Source organism: Neolamprologus brichardi, chromosome 8 (assembly GCF_056152115.1).
Source record: "Neolamprologus brichardi isolate AB-2024 chromosome 8, ASM5615211v1, whole genome shotgun sequence".
Classification (NCBI taxonomy): Eukaryota; Metazoa; Chordata; class Actinopteri; order Cichliformes; family Cichlidae; genus Neolamprologus; species Neolamprologus brichardi.
Window position 1 is genome coordinate 21,031,914 of NC_142111.1, and position 16,524 is coordinate 21,048,437.

Consider the following 16,524-nt stretch of genomic DNA (forward strand, 5'->3'; position numbering starts at 1 on the left):
CGGTGAAATCCACAGAACAAAAGCAGTGAAGGGGAAATTACCGTGTTTCATTTTAGACTGCAATAAGAGTCGTGTACAAGGACCACTCCATGCCTCGAAATAAACAGAACCACCTACTCATCAAGGTGTTCGGTTCAAAATATGTATGAGGTGGAAAAAAACAATCTGCCCCAAACAGCTCCTGCCAACCACAGACATTCTCGCTGTTGATACCATCTAATGTCATATATACAAGCCTATTTCCCCTTAAAGTTACTCTGATTTACAGGCAAAATTACAAGAATATAAAATTCATACACTTGCCCTCCCTGTAAATATAACTTCATTTCCAGTAGTCATAAACTTGCTGTTATAAAACGGAATAAATGTGGTCCAGCAAACAAGGCTTCATGAAAACATTAAGGGAGCAGAAATAGAGTCTGGAAAGAGCCAAGAGGGAGGAAATATGGGGGACGAGAAAAGAGCTCACATTTGTTTTCAGCAACTCAGCTTCTCATTCGCACATATTATACACACTGTGAGCACATAAAAGCAAGAGGTGAGAAGAGCAGGCGCTGTGGAAGGCATAACGTTTCCTGTCAAGACTGCAAACTTTTCTCTATCTCGAGTTTAAAGAAAACTTCTCTTTGGAGATTCGGTTGCTTACCTTGGCCGATGTGGCTCAGGTGAGGGTCTAGACTGGGCGAGCGGGGGTCTGCCAAGTCCTCGCTCCCACCATCTGCAGAAGAGGAGCACACAGAGAAAGACAGGGAGTGAGCTCGGTAGTGGTGGTGGTGGCAGCGTGGAGAAGAGGTGCGAGTAAGCAGCAAGGCCACTTCTTCCTCCCCGATCAGCCAGATGTGAGATCTGAGGACACCCAGGAGGCTGCTCACACACAGACCCTCGACACCCTTCCTCCTGGGGCCCAAGTGTCCCCTTATTGTCGCGAGGGAAGAACGCGCTGCTGAGCTCCATTTTTTCCGCCTCCACATATTTAGACTAAACAGTCAGTGAGCCTCTATCTCTAGGCAGGCCCAAGGCTGATAACATAATAGTTTACATTACAACCATTCCTGCATGAAGACCTGCGATGGAGCCACAATCAAAGAGCTCGCTGTGACATACATATGCTTAAATGAGGGCTGACTTTGACTTGCAGTCAAACAGTGGGCGTCTCCCAAGATAGATCCACATACGGCTAATGATATGAAGATCAATTACGCCCAGGGGATCAGGCAGGCAGAATTAGCCACAGTGGATGGAGCTGAAAAGAGCAGGTTGGAGGGTGGGGGCAGCATCAATGGGCAGCACAGTCAGTGTCACCAGGGGATTGTTTCATAATCCTGCTCAAGTGCAGATGGATCTACTGTAAAGCACGACAGGCCAGCAGAGGAGGTGTGGAACAAATGATTTATGCTCAGAAGAAACGGATCCCAATAGAATTAAGTGAGCTATTAATAAATCTAAACTGAGCTACTTGTATGAAAACTAGTCTGTGGATTATCTGAGTAGAAGGATCAAAGATTGTTGCATTAGGCAGAAAGGGAAGTTTTTTTTTAAAATCACAAAAAAGGATTAGATGTTTTGCCTCATCCCCACATTGCCTTTCAATCAGCGCTCTCATCTATTGGTCCAGAAAACCCAAACAAACACTCGAGTATTATCTCTCCCATCGCAGATTCACACATTCAGCCACGCAGCAGGCCAGATTGGCTTGCTGGTGGAAAGATCAAGCTTGTCGATGGATAGATAGAATAAGCCGTGGGCTATGTGTGTGAGAACTGGGCCGATTGTGGAAGGGGGCTCTCTGCAGAGGATTCTTCTGTGTTGTTGTCTGGATTTGTCAATTAATAAAAGCTTTACCAGCACACTGAAAACACACAATTTCTACGTAACGTTTTTTTGTATATTTGGCATTTACAGACAGCAGCGCAATCTATATTTCTAACACCTCCATTACACGCATGTTCGACAGCAACAAAGCCACCAAAAATAGTTTCTCACCTTGTGTACCTGATGAGCCATTTTGCCCAGTAAAATTAATGGTGTGAAAAATCAATGCAGGCCTTGAAGACGACGGGCAGTAGCTACGAGAACTGCTTGCACAGTGATACGTGAAAACATGCACATGCAAGCACAAGTAAAGTGTATGAGGTTGTGTGGAGACAGCTGCGTGATATAGTGTAAGAGACTGTGCATTGCGGGTGATTTTTTTACTTATCTTTCGATACCTGTACAGCAGTAGTTGTAAATATCATAGCTGAGGCATTAACAAACATCAAACCCCTATCACATGACCACAGAAACTTTTTTATTGCATTTCAAGTAAGGGGGGTACTTTGTTATGGGCTGCCCTGAAGACTCAACCTATAATAAGAGAAGCAGCGATGAGTTTCTCCCAGAATCCAGACAACAGATTTGACTCTTACTCTCAATATAGTGTCTATTGTGCCAAAGACTCATAGATCAGTGCTTGCAGCCTCTTTCAAAACATGCAACCTTTGTCTGCCTTATTACAGATGACATTTAGACAGGTGAGGGTGAAGCAAAGAAGCCACCAAGGAAAGAGGGAGAGAATACAAAAACAGCTCTAACAATACAAATGGCCTTTTTCCAGTTTCAGTAAATGTACGAATGTTGGGTTGTTTTTTTATACTTTTGCTTGATGCTTGAATATAACAATAATTTAAGCCTTTAAGCTAATTATGTCTTTATCTTTGTATGTCTCTCCTTGTGCATTTTAATGGTATGCACTACAACTGATATCCTGCTATTGACATATTATGAAAACTCAGTATTCACATTGGCAGACAGTCTGGAGCAGAAGCAAAAACAGCAGAAGCAACATTTATTTTAGGAAAAAAATGGGCGAGAAATTGCAAATTAACAAGTTAGACTTTGTGTAAACATTGTCACTAGTATTTTCCCTGAACCTGTTAGCCCAAAGCAACGTCGAGAGTAAATGGAAAACATGAAACACGATTACAAGAAAATGTAAAAGATCCCATCGGAGGGACCTCCCGGGAACTGCAGAGATTCTACTTAAATACCAAACTCTTCTGAAAGAGCGTCTCCAGCTATACTCTAATATAAATGGTAACTTCTATCCAGGTTGAAATTGAACAAAAATTCTGTGTTAAATGAAGCAGATGAACTGATTCTCTTCTGCTTATCTTATTGGCAACTTTTATACAGGGCATACCACTAAAGCTGCTTGACCCTTGATAAAATTCCTGCTGCCCCTGCAAGCCACTTTGCAAACCCACCTCCACTCTAGCTCCTCTACTTCATACAGTTTCTGATTTAATCTATGCCATGTCTGTTGTAACTGATGCCTACTCGGGTATTTGCAGCGGTCTTGCTGGTGCTTTCCCTGCTTTTAGGTTTTCCACATATGCACATGAAAGGGCGGGGAGTTCCCAGAACAGGGCTATACTTCAAAATATATATTACTGCTGAAGGAACAACAATCCTCTTTAGGCTAAAATGGTCTGACAGAAATTACAGTCACCCACTAAATAACAAATCTATGTTAAGCCTTTAAATCACTCCGTTACTGAGGTTTTTGGAGCCTCCTTCTCTCTACTACAGCTTTAGGACTGAGAAACATATCTCTGTGTCATCTCTATTCAAAAATAAACTTTCTTCTAAGAAGTGCTCTCGTTACCCGTGATTTCAGTACAATGTCTATCCACACAGACCAATGGCTTATTAGGCAGGGAACATGAAAGGGGAGGACCCATGGCTGATGGAAATAGAGATATTTTCATTAAAACCTGCAAGGACAGACAGTGGACATCATTCGAGGTTCTCATAGAACATCTGCCAGCTGGTAGTGAGAATGAAACCGAGCCAATATGTGCTCTGCAGCATATCCTACTCAACTGTAAAATCAAATCACTGCTGTCACTGAACGGGGAAAAAAAGCCATTTCCGAAACAAAGATACAGTATGATGGTGCACTCTCCATGTTGCCAATTTCTTTGCCACTGTAATGCAACCGTTCTGTGTTGTGGTGTCAAAGGAGCAAGCCAATTTCAAATGTGGACAAAGAATCATTATGGAAAAAGTCAGTGTGACATCTGATAGTTATTCCACGGAGCAGCAGCTATCATTATCATTGAGCCTGACTTTCTTGGACCTGTCGGTGTTTTCAGTTCAGTGTAACCCTTCCTCCTGAATGAGGTATCTTTTACAGGTACTGTGAAAGAGTGATTACTATAAATACTGATGTTTAAAGAAGTTTATTTGGCAGAAGGTTTAAGTTCCCTCTTAGATTTGGTTATTTTTCTGTGACTAATCAATCAGGTTGAACATAAATGGAGCCAATAGACTCAACTCAAAAGTGCAATCAATCCCTGTCATTCACTTAAAGGACAGTGCAAAATAACAACAGCCAGCAAAGAGAGAGAATAAAATTGTACCTGAGCTGTGTAAGTGAGAAACACCCCGAATACTTGGATCCCAGAGAATCGCATCCTTCAGCTCAATGACTTCACTCACTGACAACATAGTGATTCATTGCTTTGCTCAGTTCCTCCATGCCTTTTCTTCTTACCTTTACTTATTGCTTCTGTGGGACTCCAGTGTTGCTGTGTAGCCAGCTTTTTGTCAGTCCCAAAGTTTCTCAAGAGAAGGTAAAATAGAGCACTAATTAAACACCAGTTACTCTCTGTGCCAAATTATTTTCCCCATCACCATATATCAAAATGATAAGTTAGAAGAAAAGGAGACCGGAATGCTTCGTCCTATTTCATCACTTTATTTTTCCCCTGAATGCACAAAAACGGCCTTCGAAACACAGTTAACACAATCGTAAACAGTTCTGCAAGTTCGGTTCAAGAATTTACACTTGCTTGAATTGTCCTGGAATCCAATGAGAGGTTTCTTTCTTGAGCCCTAAACAATAAATCATCCATCCCTTCATTTTCTAATCCCAATTCAGTGACAGATAGGGAATCTGTAGTCTATCCCAGCTGTTTTAAGGCATGAGGTACGCCCTGGATGGGTCACCAGTCCATCACAGATCACAACCCTAGATCCAGCCACAATGTAGTTCATATGTCAATTTAGATCATTTGTCGGTAGCTTTCTTCAGAGAGGATGAATAACAAAAAGAAAAGAAAAAGAGAGGGTGTTGTACTAATCAGAGTGACTTCACCAGCATCCCAAACTGCCTGTGTGTTGTCCTTTCCGCATGTAAAAAGAACTAAAATGGGGATTTTACCAGTTTGCTTGGCACCTCAACAATCTATGACTACTCTAGCTTTCACTGGACTAGTGGTTATAGTAAGATGGAATATTCATATTGTGGTCTCCGTTTCAAATGTGTTACTCCCGTACTTCATCAGAAAGACAGACTATATGTGAGCGAGGATAATAAAACATCCTGAAATCTATTTAACACATCATGAATTACACATGTCATCCTAATTTTCCAAAACAGAGACCAATTCATAGTGTTAGAAATAATAAACTTCACATTTCAGAAATGCAAATGCCAAGAAGTGAATCAGTGCTGCGTGCCTGTAGAGAGCAACAAATGCGACTGCCAAGCTACAACAGATGATGTCACCAGAGAGGACGCTGGGATATGATTGCTCAAAGGCCTCGTATTTAAACAAAACTCAAATGCACCACGGGGAATCATAAAGTTGCAGGGGTTAATGCGTGCTGAAGGTCCTTAACTAAAGGTTCTGTTGACTGAATTATTAATGGTTAGCTCTATAAAATGAGTTGGTCGTACCAACTATGATACTAGAAGACATTCAAATTGGAGTGTTGCAAATGAGAAACCTGCAGGAAATCCAAGCACTCAAGAGGCTGGATAAAGTGAACATTTGGCATTTGCTGAATAAATGACTCAAGTGATTGTGAAAATTGCGGTCTATTACGTTTCTGCCAGTCAAATAAACATATAATTTATTAATCAGCGAATGGTTTTAGCACTAACTGCACAAGTAGGACTCAATTTTTTGGCAGACATTCAGCATGAAGCGTACTATCATTACCATCCAACTGAGCACTAGACCCAGTTTAACTACTACGGCTGTGTCATAGCCCTAAAAGAAAAAAAATCACTGGCTACTTATTTAATTCTTTATAAGGTCACACACTAATATCTATTTTGATAACGGCACACTTTGCACAAGTTTATGCAATGCCACTACATTCATTTCTGTCCAGAGTTGTATTCATTTTTCACTAAGGTCTTGTACTGATGATGTAAGAGATGGACCACTTTGGAAAGTATTCTCCACACATCCCACAGGTTCACACTGGGGTTAAGGTCTGGACTGAACCACTCTTTCACAGTTTAATACAACTGACTCCTGACATTGTCATCTTTGAATATGAAAAAAAAAAAATCCAGCGATGGAAAAATCTTGCCATTTGGTGGTCACGTGGTCAGCTGACCTCAATTTTTGGGCACACGACATTGCCAAACTTTGACCTTTTCAACTGAAGCATCCCCATATCAGAAAATAGTGAGTACTACGGAGACATGAACACGGACAGGAACAGCTGGAGACATCCTGCACTTCTTTGAAGTCCCCCCCATGTGGGCGGATGCACATTTGCTGCATTGTAATGTAAAGTCTCCGTGGATGAGTCTGTGCAGTCCCTCATGCTCACCAAGCTCATGATGAAATTTACATCCCAAGCAGAACCTAGTGGCCTTGCTAACATGCAAAGTATAATCAAGGCCTTTCCCTGGTCCACCCTTCACTCTTGAACAAGGTAAATCTGGACTCAGCAGACCTTTACCTTTTTTCATTGCTGGAAAGTCTAATCTTTATGCTCCTTAGCAAAGTGAAGCCCCCAACACACAGCTGTTCAGTCCCAGTTCCTTGAGCTCCCTTTGCATCGAGTGTGTGGAAGTGTTATTTCTCCTATTATCGAACACAGTCATGGTATCTACCTTTATTTTAGCATTTGATCACGAATCAGGATCATTCCAAAGTTTTGTTTCTGATCACGTTTCCTCCTCAAAGGTGATCAACGCCATCTTCCCAAGTGTTCATAATGTTTTGGACACACTTTCTAATTTGTGAGCCCGTTTGCTTTTTACATTTATTTGGCCTTGTGGCCATCACACAGCCAAATCATCCTCCTGTTACCCTTTTAAAATCAGCGATAAGTGGTGTGGTGTGTTTCTTCTGCATTAGCGTGTTTTGGAAAAGCTTGCATTTGAAGCTTGATGTTGAAACCACAGCTACTTGTCTGCTGTGCTTTTCAATTTGAAACCAATTTCATACACGTTTTGGTTCAAATAGCTATTTATACCTTAAACACACAAAATAGCTGAGTGAGACACTCGTCCTCTTGTTGATGGCTAAAGTGATCAATTAATCATTAAATCACTTCAGGCCATATGTTACAGTGTGCGAGTCCCAGAAAAACTGTGCTCCTCAGGTTTGACTTTCATTTAGGGCAGATTTAATCAGATTCACAACAAAGTGGAGCAACTTAATGAATCACAACACCACAGTGTGCTGCAGGCAGCCATATGTGAGCACAGACATCTGCTCACTTGTAAAGTTGATGGGTATCTTCATTAGTGCCAGCCTCAGTGTATGCTAACATGAAAATGCATGGGATCACACACACACACACACACACACACTGTAAGAAGTCTTCTTAAATGTTCTCTGTCCACTGCTGTAGTGAGCCAATCCTGGTCTACCACAGGAAGTGGACCGTTCTGACATCCTGCCAAAGTAAATATTAGGGAACCACATCCAAATCCCAACAGACACAGCGCACAAACGCACTTACTGTACATGCACTGCTATGCACAACAGAAGCACACATTTCATACTGAAAGACCAAAGAAATCTTTACAGGGCATGCTTTAATCAATGTTCGTTTAGATTTCAACAAAGACTCTAAGACAGCTGAATAAAAAGGAAACTTATAATCAGACTACTGAATAATATCTTAAGTGGGAAAAATACAAAAAAAAATTACATTAGAGAAACTTAAACACTGTTCATAAACAACATTTTCTCTCAGAGAACTGCCGCTCACTGGATATTTCCATTCTTTTTCAAACCATTCAGTGTAAACGCTGGAGACGGGCTGACAAGCAGTTGAGCGGGTATACCTAATGAAATTGCCGTGGTTGTATTTTCCATCCAGTATCTACAACTTGACAGAGAAACAAGTGCTTTGTAGCAGAGGGTAGCTAAATGACATCTTTAAACTGACAGTTAGCCGTCACTCTACTTTAATAACAAGTGATTAACTAGTTTCACTGACTAGTATTTCTCAAACGAACTAGTGAGGGCGCCAAAAACCTCCTCAGATGCCAGTTTAATTGCTTAATTTGTACAGAAATCACAGTGTCACCTTTTACTTTCCACTGCTATATGCTATATCTATAATAATCTAAAATACAACTACCTCCAGCTGGATACGTATGGAAGCCCACTTCTGAATCTGACATTTATTTTGACAAACAACAGATGATTGAGGGAACCGCAGCAGGACCACAAAAATACACCAGCAGACACACACAGCACTAGATTTGGACACTTGCTTTCAAACTGTGGGCATTTCTCAAGATGAAATACTAACTCGATAAATGTAAAGTATTCATGTTTATGTTGTAAATGTAAAAAGAGAGAGATTACAGTCAGAGGCTTAGCTCAATAGGACTGTGTAGGTGTGATTATATCAAATCTTTTGAGACCATAGGATTAATAGGCTGTTTGAGAAAAAAATGCTTAATTTTATCCACTTCCAGCTTTTCTACTGAAAGATTTGTTGCCTTTAGATGATAAACAGCATCATGAACCTAATAACTATGCATTTTGCATGGTTATTTATGATTTCATAGAAATTATAATGGCCATTTTCTTATTCTGACACCGATTAATTGAGCAATAATCTGAAAAATGACACCTAAAAAAGAAAAGAAAAAAACATATTTTCATACATGCATACTTTAGTGCACTTTAACGTTAGCCACCTAGCTGGCACTGACACCTGTGCCTCCTTAAACACATACGCATTAACAAGATTACATCCACTAGAAGCTTTGGCAAACACCATTAAGGCTGTGCTGCTCAATGCCTCAACCTTGTGGTGATTTTAAAGCAATACGAGAGGAGGGATGAGGCTCAGAGCGAGGTGCACTGAACTGTTTGTCACTGGCTCTATTACCTGCAGTGACAGGGCAAAAGACAATCCTGTCGGCTCTTAAGCAGTCTTATATCAAGGGAGGACAAACTGCACCAGATATGAAGACTCCCAGCAGAGGAAATAGTGTTTGTGGGAACTGTACATTGTAGGTAAGAAGGGGCCTTAGAACTGTGTTTAGGACAATGCCCATATCAGCTCTGATGTAATGTGAGGATTGCTCTGTTTTACAAGCAAGAAGGCTAAAGGGAGAAAAAGGCAAGCTAGCCAGCTTGTGAGCAAGAAACGTGGTGTACTGTGTGGGTAGTAGACACTTCTGAATGTTTCTCATGATTACTGCCTACTTATGAGAATAATGCTGCAAAAACTAAATGTTTAAAAAACAGAAAATGCACAGTCTTAGTACTGAATGCACAAAGTCGATCTGTAGGCTGCACAGTAGACTTCACGCATTTTTAAAATTACATCTATATTTAAGCCTGCAGTTTGGGGACTACAGGAAATTTGGACATCAGCGGTGTCGTATCAATTCTACTCAAGTAACATATTTCACAAAAAGGGGAAATCTATCTACACATAAAAGGCATAGTGTGTCCTTATCAGCACTCTCTTTGTGGTGTGATCAAAAGCACTGCTAATAAATAGTAATAGCGATTCTTGTGGCAAGACCGAGCTCAGTAGCTGCATCGATCTTTTATAAAGAGTTGATGAAAAATACTCATCACGAAAACCTATTTTTACAGCTTGTTGAGTGACTATGCTCTCGTCAAAACATTGTTTTCAAAATAAAGATGACATCCTTGTTTTCATGTGTCCTAAACATGAAACAGTGCATCTGGGGTCCCACTGGGATCAGTCCTTGGACCTGTTTTGTTTTGTTTATCTCTGTTGCCTCTTGGATATATAATCCCCCAGTAATGATGACTGTCAATTATATGTTAGGCAAAAAACACACAAATGTATTTTCCTGCTTCACTGCCATTAAAGGTGACTTCTAATTTCTTGCAGCTGAACTCAGATAAAGTCCTTGTTATTGGTACTAATGATTTCTAATGGTTACCGAAAGCAATCTTAAATTTGGGAATAAGCTTTGATTAACAGCTCAGTTTCAAGAAGCACCTTAGGTCTTTCTATTTATAGATTTGATATAGATATTAATATTGTCAACATCCATCCACACCCACATCTTCTTCCAATTACTAGTGCAACATATTGTATGCACGATTAAAGAGCTGGGAACACATCACTTCAGTCTTCACACAATTGCATTAGCTTCCCATTCACTGAAAAATAAGATGTTACTGGTTCCTTTTAAATTACTACATGATTTGCCTGCACTTTATCATATGTCAGAACTAATAACACTTTATATTGCACTCGAATTTTCAGATCTGGGGATCAACTGCTGCCACAGGTTCAACAGTCTAGCCTTAAAGTAAAGCAGGGACTGTGCTTTTACTGTTTTAACACCAACAGTTTGGAAAAAGTCTCCTTTGATTCCAGTTACAGACAGGTTTTTTTCATATAAATTTATAAAACCTTTTCAAAGCTTTACCACTTCCTTCTTTATTCTTGTCTTATTCTAATTTCTCCTTCTCCTCCCATTTTATGCAGTCTGGAATACTTTAATGCTTTTGTACATTTTAACTCTGGTGGTTGTTATTATTTGTAAATTGGTCCCAAATTCCTTTTTTAAAAGTACCAAAGGAAAGCAAAGAGAACTTCATTCCTAAGCTAAGAGCACTACAAGTAATGCAGATTAATCCTTGCTGCTTGTTGCTTCCCCCTCATTTGTTGTTCCTACATATTGGTTTACCTGCTGAGGGCATGCTGTAAATCAGAGGCATCTTCCAATTTACCAAGCAGCAGCAGCAGCAGCAGATGCAATAAAGAAGAAATATCCTTATAACCCAGTCATGCCCAAAGCACTACAGGAGTACCTCTCTGCGTCCTGTTGTTATATAACTGTTGATTACCCAGAGGCTATGACAAATTCAAATGCAGGGCCTTTTTTTTTTAGCTGATACTACTACTGCTGCTCTTTTTTATGCCTCACATGTGTTCCCAGCTACAGCTACTGTATTACACAACACAGCTAGAGTTATTTTGGAGAAGTGCTGGGCTAATGGTAACAAATTTTTAAATGAAATCTTATCTTGAAAAGAAAATGCTAGGTTAAACTGCACGACTCCCGCATGCTATTCTAGCCTCAAAACTTTTTAGCTATGTTGTCTTCATAAATTAACCAAAACCAATCATTTTGTATAAAGCCGAACAAATACATATTTATGAAATCAGCCTTTGAAAGGTTTTTGGGATATCTTAGTAGAGAAAATAAATTAAATCTGTTTGTCTGCTTACTCATCCTTCACAATCAGGAATTAAGCTACCAACCTGACACCCAGGTACATTTTAGGCCCCTGGAAGGTTCTTATCTGTATCATATATTATGCCATCATCATGTTGTGTAGCACTGCAGCATACCCACAAAATGGGCTAATTTTTATACAAATTATGCCACATTTTATACTGACTTTATAAGCCAGATCTATCACCTAATAGGTTTTTCTTTGTAACCTTTATCAGTGCAATTGAGGACATCAGTTTTCCAAGAGCTCCAACAGATCAAATTATAGTGTGGCACATGCTAGTATTAAGTTATGTAGATTGATGTGAAGCCTTGTACTGTTTGACTTGTTTAATTTGTATTAAATAACCACATCTTACTACATATTTATTTTTCACCTTTAATACAACAGCATGTGCTATTTCAGGTTAGCAATGGGTACAGTCATAATAGAGGAAAAATACTCATAAATTATTTTTTGGCTACTTCATTGTAGCAAAAAAAGAGTGAGACCACCACCACCCCCATATCTGGGCACCAGTATAGCTCACTGGGCTGCAGGTAACCCAGGCTGCCCCGGGCCACTTTCTGTGTGTAATTCCCCATGCTCTGTCTTTTTCCTTACCTGTCTGCTCTACAGTTTTCTTGAAAGGTAAAATGTTAAATAACACGTCACCATGTGATCAACCACAACACATTGAAAACTATGTTAGTCTATAATACTCATCCCAACAAGGGCCTTTAAGCATCACACGGTTTATGCCACAAATTCTGCAGTTAGATATGACTTCTAATTTCTTAGAAGTCATATCTAACCTGCTTATAGTCTCATCATGTTGTTTAGGATCAGCAAATGTAATGAAATGATCAAAACGTAGCATATTTAAATTCTTAAGAACATGATGATGATGTAATCTGTTCAAAGTTTTAATGACTCTATAGACTGTCATCACCAGATGCTTGATTGGTGTAGATGCTGCTTGTCCTCATTACACAGTAACTTAAAATGTGGAAAAAAAACCACAGTCTTCATGCAGTCTGAAATGGTAGACAGCCTCTAATAAACCTAAATGTATGTAAATGTGAGATTGAGCGTCCACAATAAGCTGATCCGTGGAGGCCTTGCCCCACAGCCTACAGGATTCAAAGGCTCTGCTGCCAACATGATGGTGCCAGACACCACAGGACAGCCCAGAGGCTTCAGAACTATGTTGGCAGCACAAAAGGGCACCTACAAAACATTAAGCACGCAGCTTAAATACTGTGGCCAATTGCTGTAATGTGGAACATTAACGCTCAATTGGAGTGATATTTTTGGCCACATGGTAAATTAAGTCCAATATTCCATTTCAGTTCGGTTTTTGGTCTCTAACAACTGCTGAGGGAAATATCAGGCTCTTCTGTTATCTGTGTGTTTGCCATTTTGTGATGAGCAGGTGCTGTAGAGTAGATTTTTTTTTACTTTCACTGAAAAAAGATGTAGGAAGCCCAACATAGTGATAGATGGGATTAAACCCATGCCGAGAAATTGCAGCAAGCTGAACAATAATCTGAAACTTACTAGTAAGTTTGAGGGAGCTGAGGGGAGCCAATCTGCAGGTGATAGTTCTCCATAGGTTCAACACCAACAACATACTTTCCCATTATTGCTTATAAACACCATCCAACCATCCATTTCCTGCCACTTATCCATGTCCAGGTCTATGCAGACACTCAAGCCTCACTCTCCCATCCGCCTTCTCCAGCAAGGCGGAACACCAAGGAGTTCCCAAGCCAGCCAAGCGATATAATCTCTCCAGCATCCTGGGTCTGCCCTGGGGCCTACTCTCAGTTGGATATGCCCAAAACACCTCACCTCACATAGGAGGCGTCCTAGTGAAGATAGCCGCATCACCTTTACTGGCTTCTTTTATTATGTTGTAGTAGTGACTTTATTCTGAGCCGATCCTGGATGACCGAGCTCTTCACCCTGACTACAAGTCAGGATTCTGATTTCTGCCATCTGTATCCGCAATCAGCACTCACAGCTCGTGGCCATAGATGAGTAGGAACACATGTCGACCAGTGTATCTGGTTCTGCTTTTGATCACAGATGCTTTAAATAGGAAATGAGTAATGAGTATAAAGCTGATGTAAGACATTTTATAAGTTTCCATTTGTATTTAGGCAGATCTCAAAAATAAATGCTTACTCTTGTAAGGCTCAGTCAGGGTTAGGCATCCGTTTTAGTAAAAAAGAGGAAGGTTACTTTGCTATCAAATGTAAAAATCAAGCACTGATGAGGCTCTAACCAAAATACATCAGTAGGGATGGGTACCGGTGTCCGGTGCCATGATGGCACCGGTTCTGACATAAACGGTAGTAACCAGACCGAAAAGCAGCGCACATTTCGGTGCTTTTTTTTCCTGAGCTGTGATACACTTTAGATTCTAGCCAATCATTTTACGTTTCCGAGGATAGTAGGCGGGTCCAGGTACGTACGTTCTTTTAGAGCAGAGCTACAGATTAAAATGCCCAAGGCGAAGCAGTCAAAAGTCTGGCTGTACTTCACAGCAAAATATGCAAACTCAGTGCAATAAGTGCTTTAAGCTGATACTGTGATACTGTCAAAGGAGGTAACACCTCAAATCCGATGAAACACCTGGCGACGCATAGCGGGTTTTTTTAAAGCCGAGAAATGCGCCGTATTTGATAGCTTTCTGCGAGACCTCACACCGAGCACATCTACTGCGGGTGTGGTGCCTGTTATCGGACCCGGAGCCCTGCGTGAGTAGCTTCATGTTGTTCGTGTGTAATTTACGTTGAGTAGGCTAACCACATTATTAAATTAATGCATGTAAGGTGAACTAGCAAACACCGTCGTAGTTACATGCGGCTGTCTACTCCCTTCACCCTGGCCAAAAAGGCTAAAATGACCAAAGAACAAGTGGAAAACAGTTAAACATGAGAGGTTTTTGGATAAAGTTTGTATTTTTTTCCATTGTTTAAGCACTGCTTCCAGCCAAGAGTGATACCATATATGCCCTATAGCTGCAGAAAAGGCTAACATTGTTATCTTTTTACAAAAAAACAGCTGAACATGAGAGGTTTTTGGACCAATTTTGTGTTCTCCATTCTTTAAGCACCGGTTTGAGCACCGGCACCGTTTCAAAAGTACCGGTTTGGCACTGGTATCGGATAAAACCTAAACGATACCCATCCCTATACATCAGTATGGTAATGTGTGTGTTTACCTCAAGCATGACCTGTAATCCTCTCTAACAAAAAGACAGACAAAAAAAACAAAAACAAAAAGTTTTTTGGCTTAAAATAACACATGCCTGATCCCACCTTCCAGAAAAGCCCAAAGCCTGTGACCCTGGCCACGAGGTGTATCTGGAGGACAGCGAACAGCACGGTGGTGGCGCCAAGCCAGAGAGGTGACGCATATTTGAGTGGCTGAGTGCGTCAGGCTCTGGCTGACAGCACCACGACTCAGCAGTGTCCTGGATGGATGGAGGTGTTATGATGGAGGAAGCAGGGAGAGTGTGTATGCGTGTAACCAAGAGACAGCGAGTGGGAAAAAAAGGAGAGAGAGTGAGAAAGAAAGAGAGTGATATGCCCCGACTCCCACACTGCCATCCGATGCCGAGAAAAGCTGTGTCGCAGCACTGAGTGGGAGGTCTTCGTTTTAAATAAATAAATAAATAAATAAATAAATGAAAATGAATACAAGTCTGGAAAAAAGAGAGAGAGAGACCACATGAAGCATCTCCTACCTTTAGTCTGACACACCACTGGGGTTACATCACAGAGCAGAGAAGTGAAAAGCATGCAGCAAAAATAAACCAAACGGAAATGGAAGTGTTATAAAGGTTTTGCTTTGGCTGCTTTGAGACTCGGCGAGAGCAAAAAAGGATGAGCAGCGAAATGAAAAACAGTTGATGGCTTCTAGTCTGCCTTGAGGTGTTTCACTGAAGAGTGATGCTTTTGTTTCTTTTCATTTCTTATCCTCGACGAGGGAATGGACCACGAAAAATGAAGAGCAGGCATCCCACCTGTACCACCTACCTCAGTTTAATTTCCCACTGTCCTGTTTTCTTTCCACTATTCCAGTCAATTTTATTTTAACCTTGAGTATTAGCAGATTGAGCCAAGCAGTCAGTCATTTTTCCCCCCCAGTCGATCAGAAAATGACAAAAAAATGAAACCCACATTATATTTTCTAAGACTGAGCCAAAGGCGATGTCTTTAGATTTTTGTTTTGTCTGACCAACAGTCAAAAACTTAAAAATATTACTTCAAATCCTATTTTATTCTGTAGTTTAAAAGATTCAGTGTGAGGTTTGCAGTTTGATTCCCAGTTCCTCCTTTCTGAAGAACAACGCATCCTCAGGTGAGGACAAACTAAAGCAGTTTCCGATGTCCAGGAAGTAACTTGGTATCACAGCTCAGTTGCTTTTTGCAGCTGCGTGTGAATGTATGAAAGTCCAAAATAAGCAAAGCAAACTGCGCCTCCTCACAAAAAGGAGCATTTAATGACAAACCTTGTTGCCACCCAGAAGGAGACTGAACACCAGTGTTGGTCAAGTTACTTGAAAAAAGTAATCAGTAACTAATTACTGATTACTTCACCCCAAAAAGTAACCCCATTACTCTACTGATTACTTATTTTCAAAAGTAATTAATTACTTAGTTACTTTTTAAAAACACGATTTACAACCTGAATAGGTGATAAAGCGATAGATCTTTCAGCCCAATTCTACTTTTTCTGCATAATCCATCATACAAAATCTAATCAAATGAAAAAGTCTCCTTTTAAAACTTGTTTTATTAGTTTTAATCTTCTAACTTTATGCATCAAGCAAAAATGTAATTATATGCACCATTCTCTGACTGGAAGAAATTAGTTTAATATTTAAACCTATTTTCTGCACATTCAAGCACATAAAATAAATTTTTTTTTTGTGTTTACACTCACTCTTTCAAATAGATGCAAGTAAAACACAGCAGAAAATAAATAAAATCAAAGACTCAGCGGTCCTGTTGCTCTATTTTCACCTGTAAAGCAGGAG

General features: G+C 40.3%; 1 protein-coding gene across 7 annotated transcripts in view; it reads right to left on the reverse strand.

The window, feature by feature from the left end:
- Nucleotides 1-16,524, reverse strand: part of tanc2b (tetratricopeptide repeat, ankyrin repeat and coiled-coil containing 2b) — a 169,851-nt gene that overhangs the window by 82,891 nt on the left and 70,436 nt on the right. For all 7 annotated transcript variants that reach the window (XM_087844788.1, XM_087844792.1, XM_087844791.1 and 4 more), the window contains one exon: nt 647-718. In XM_087844788.1, the coding sequence (XP_087700914.1) occupies nt 647-718 (72 nt within the window). The remainder of the gene's footprint in view (nt 1-646; nt 719-16,524) is intronic.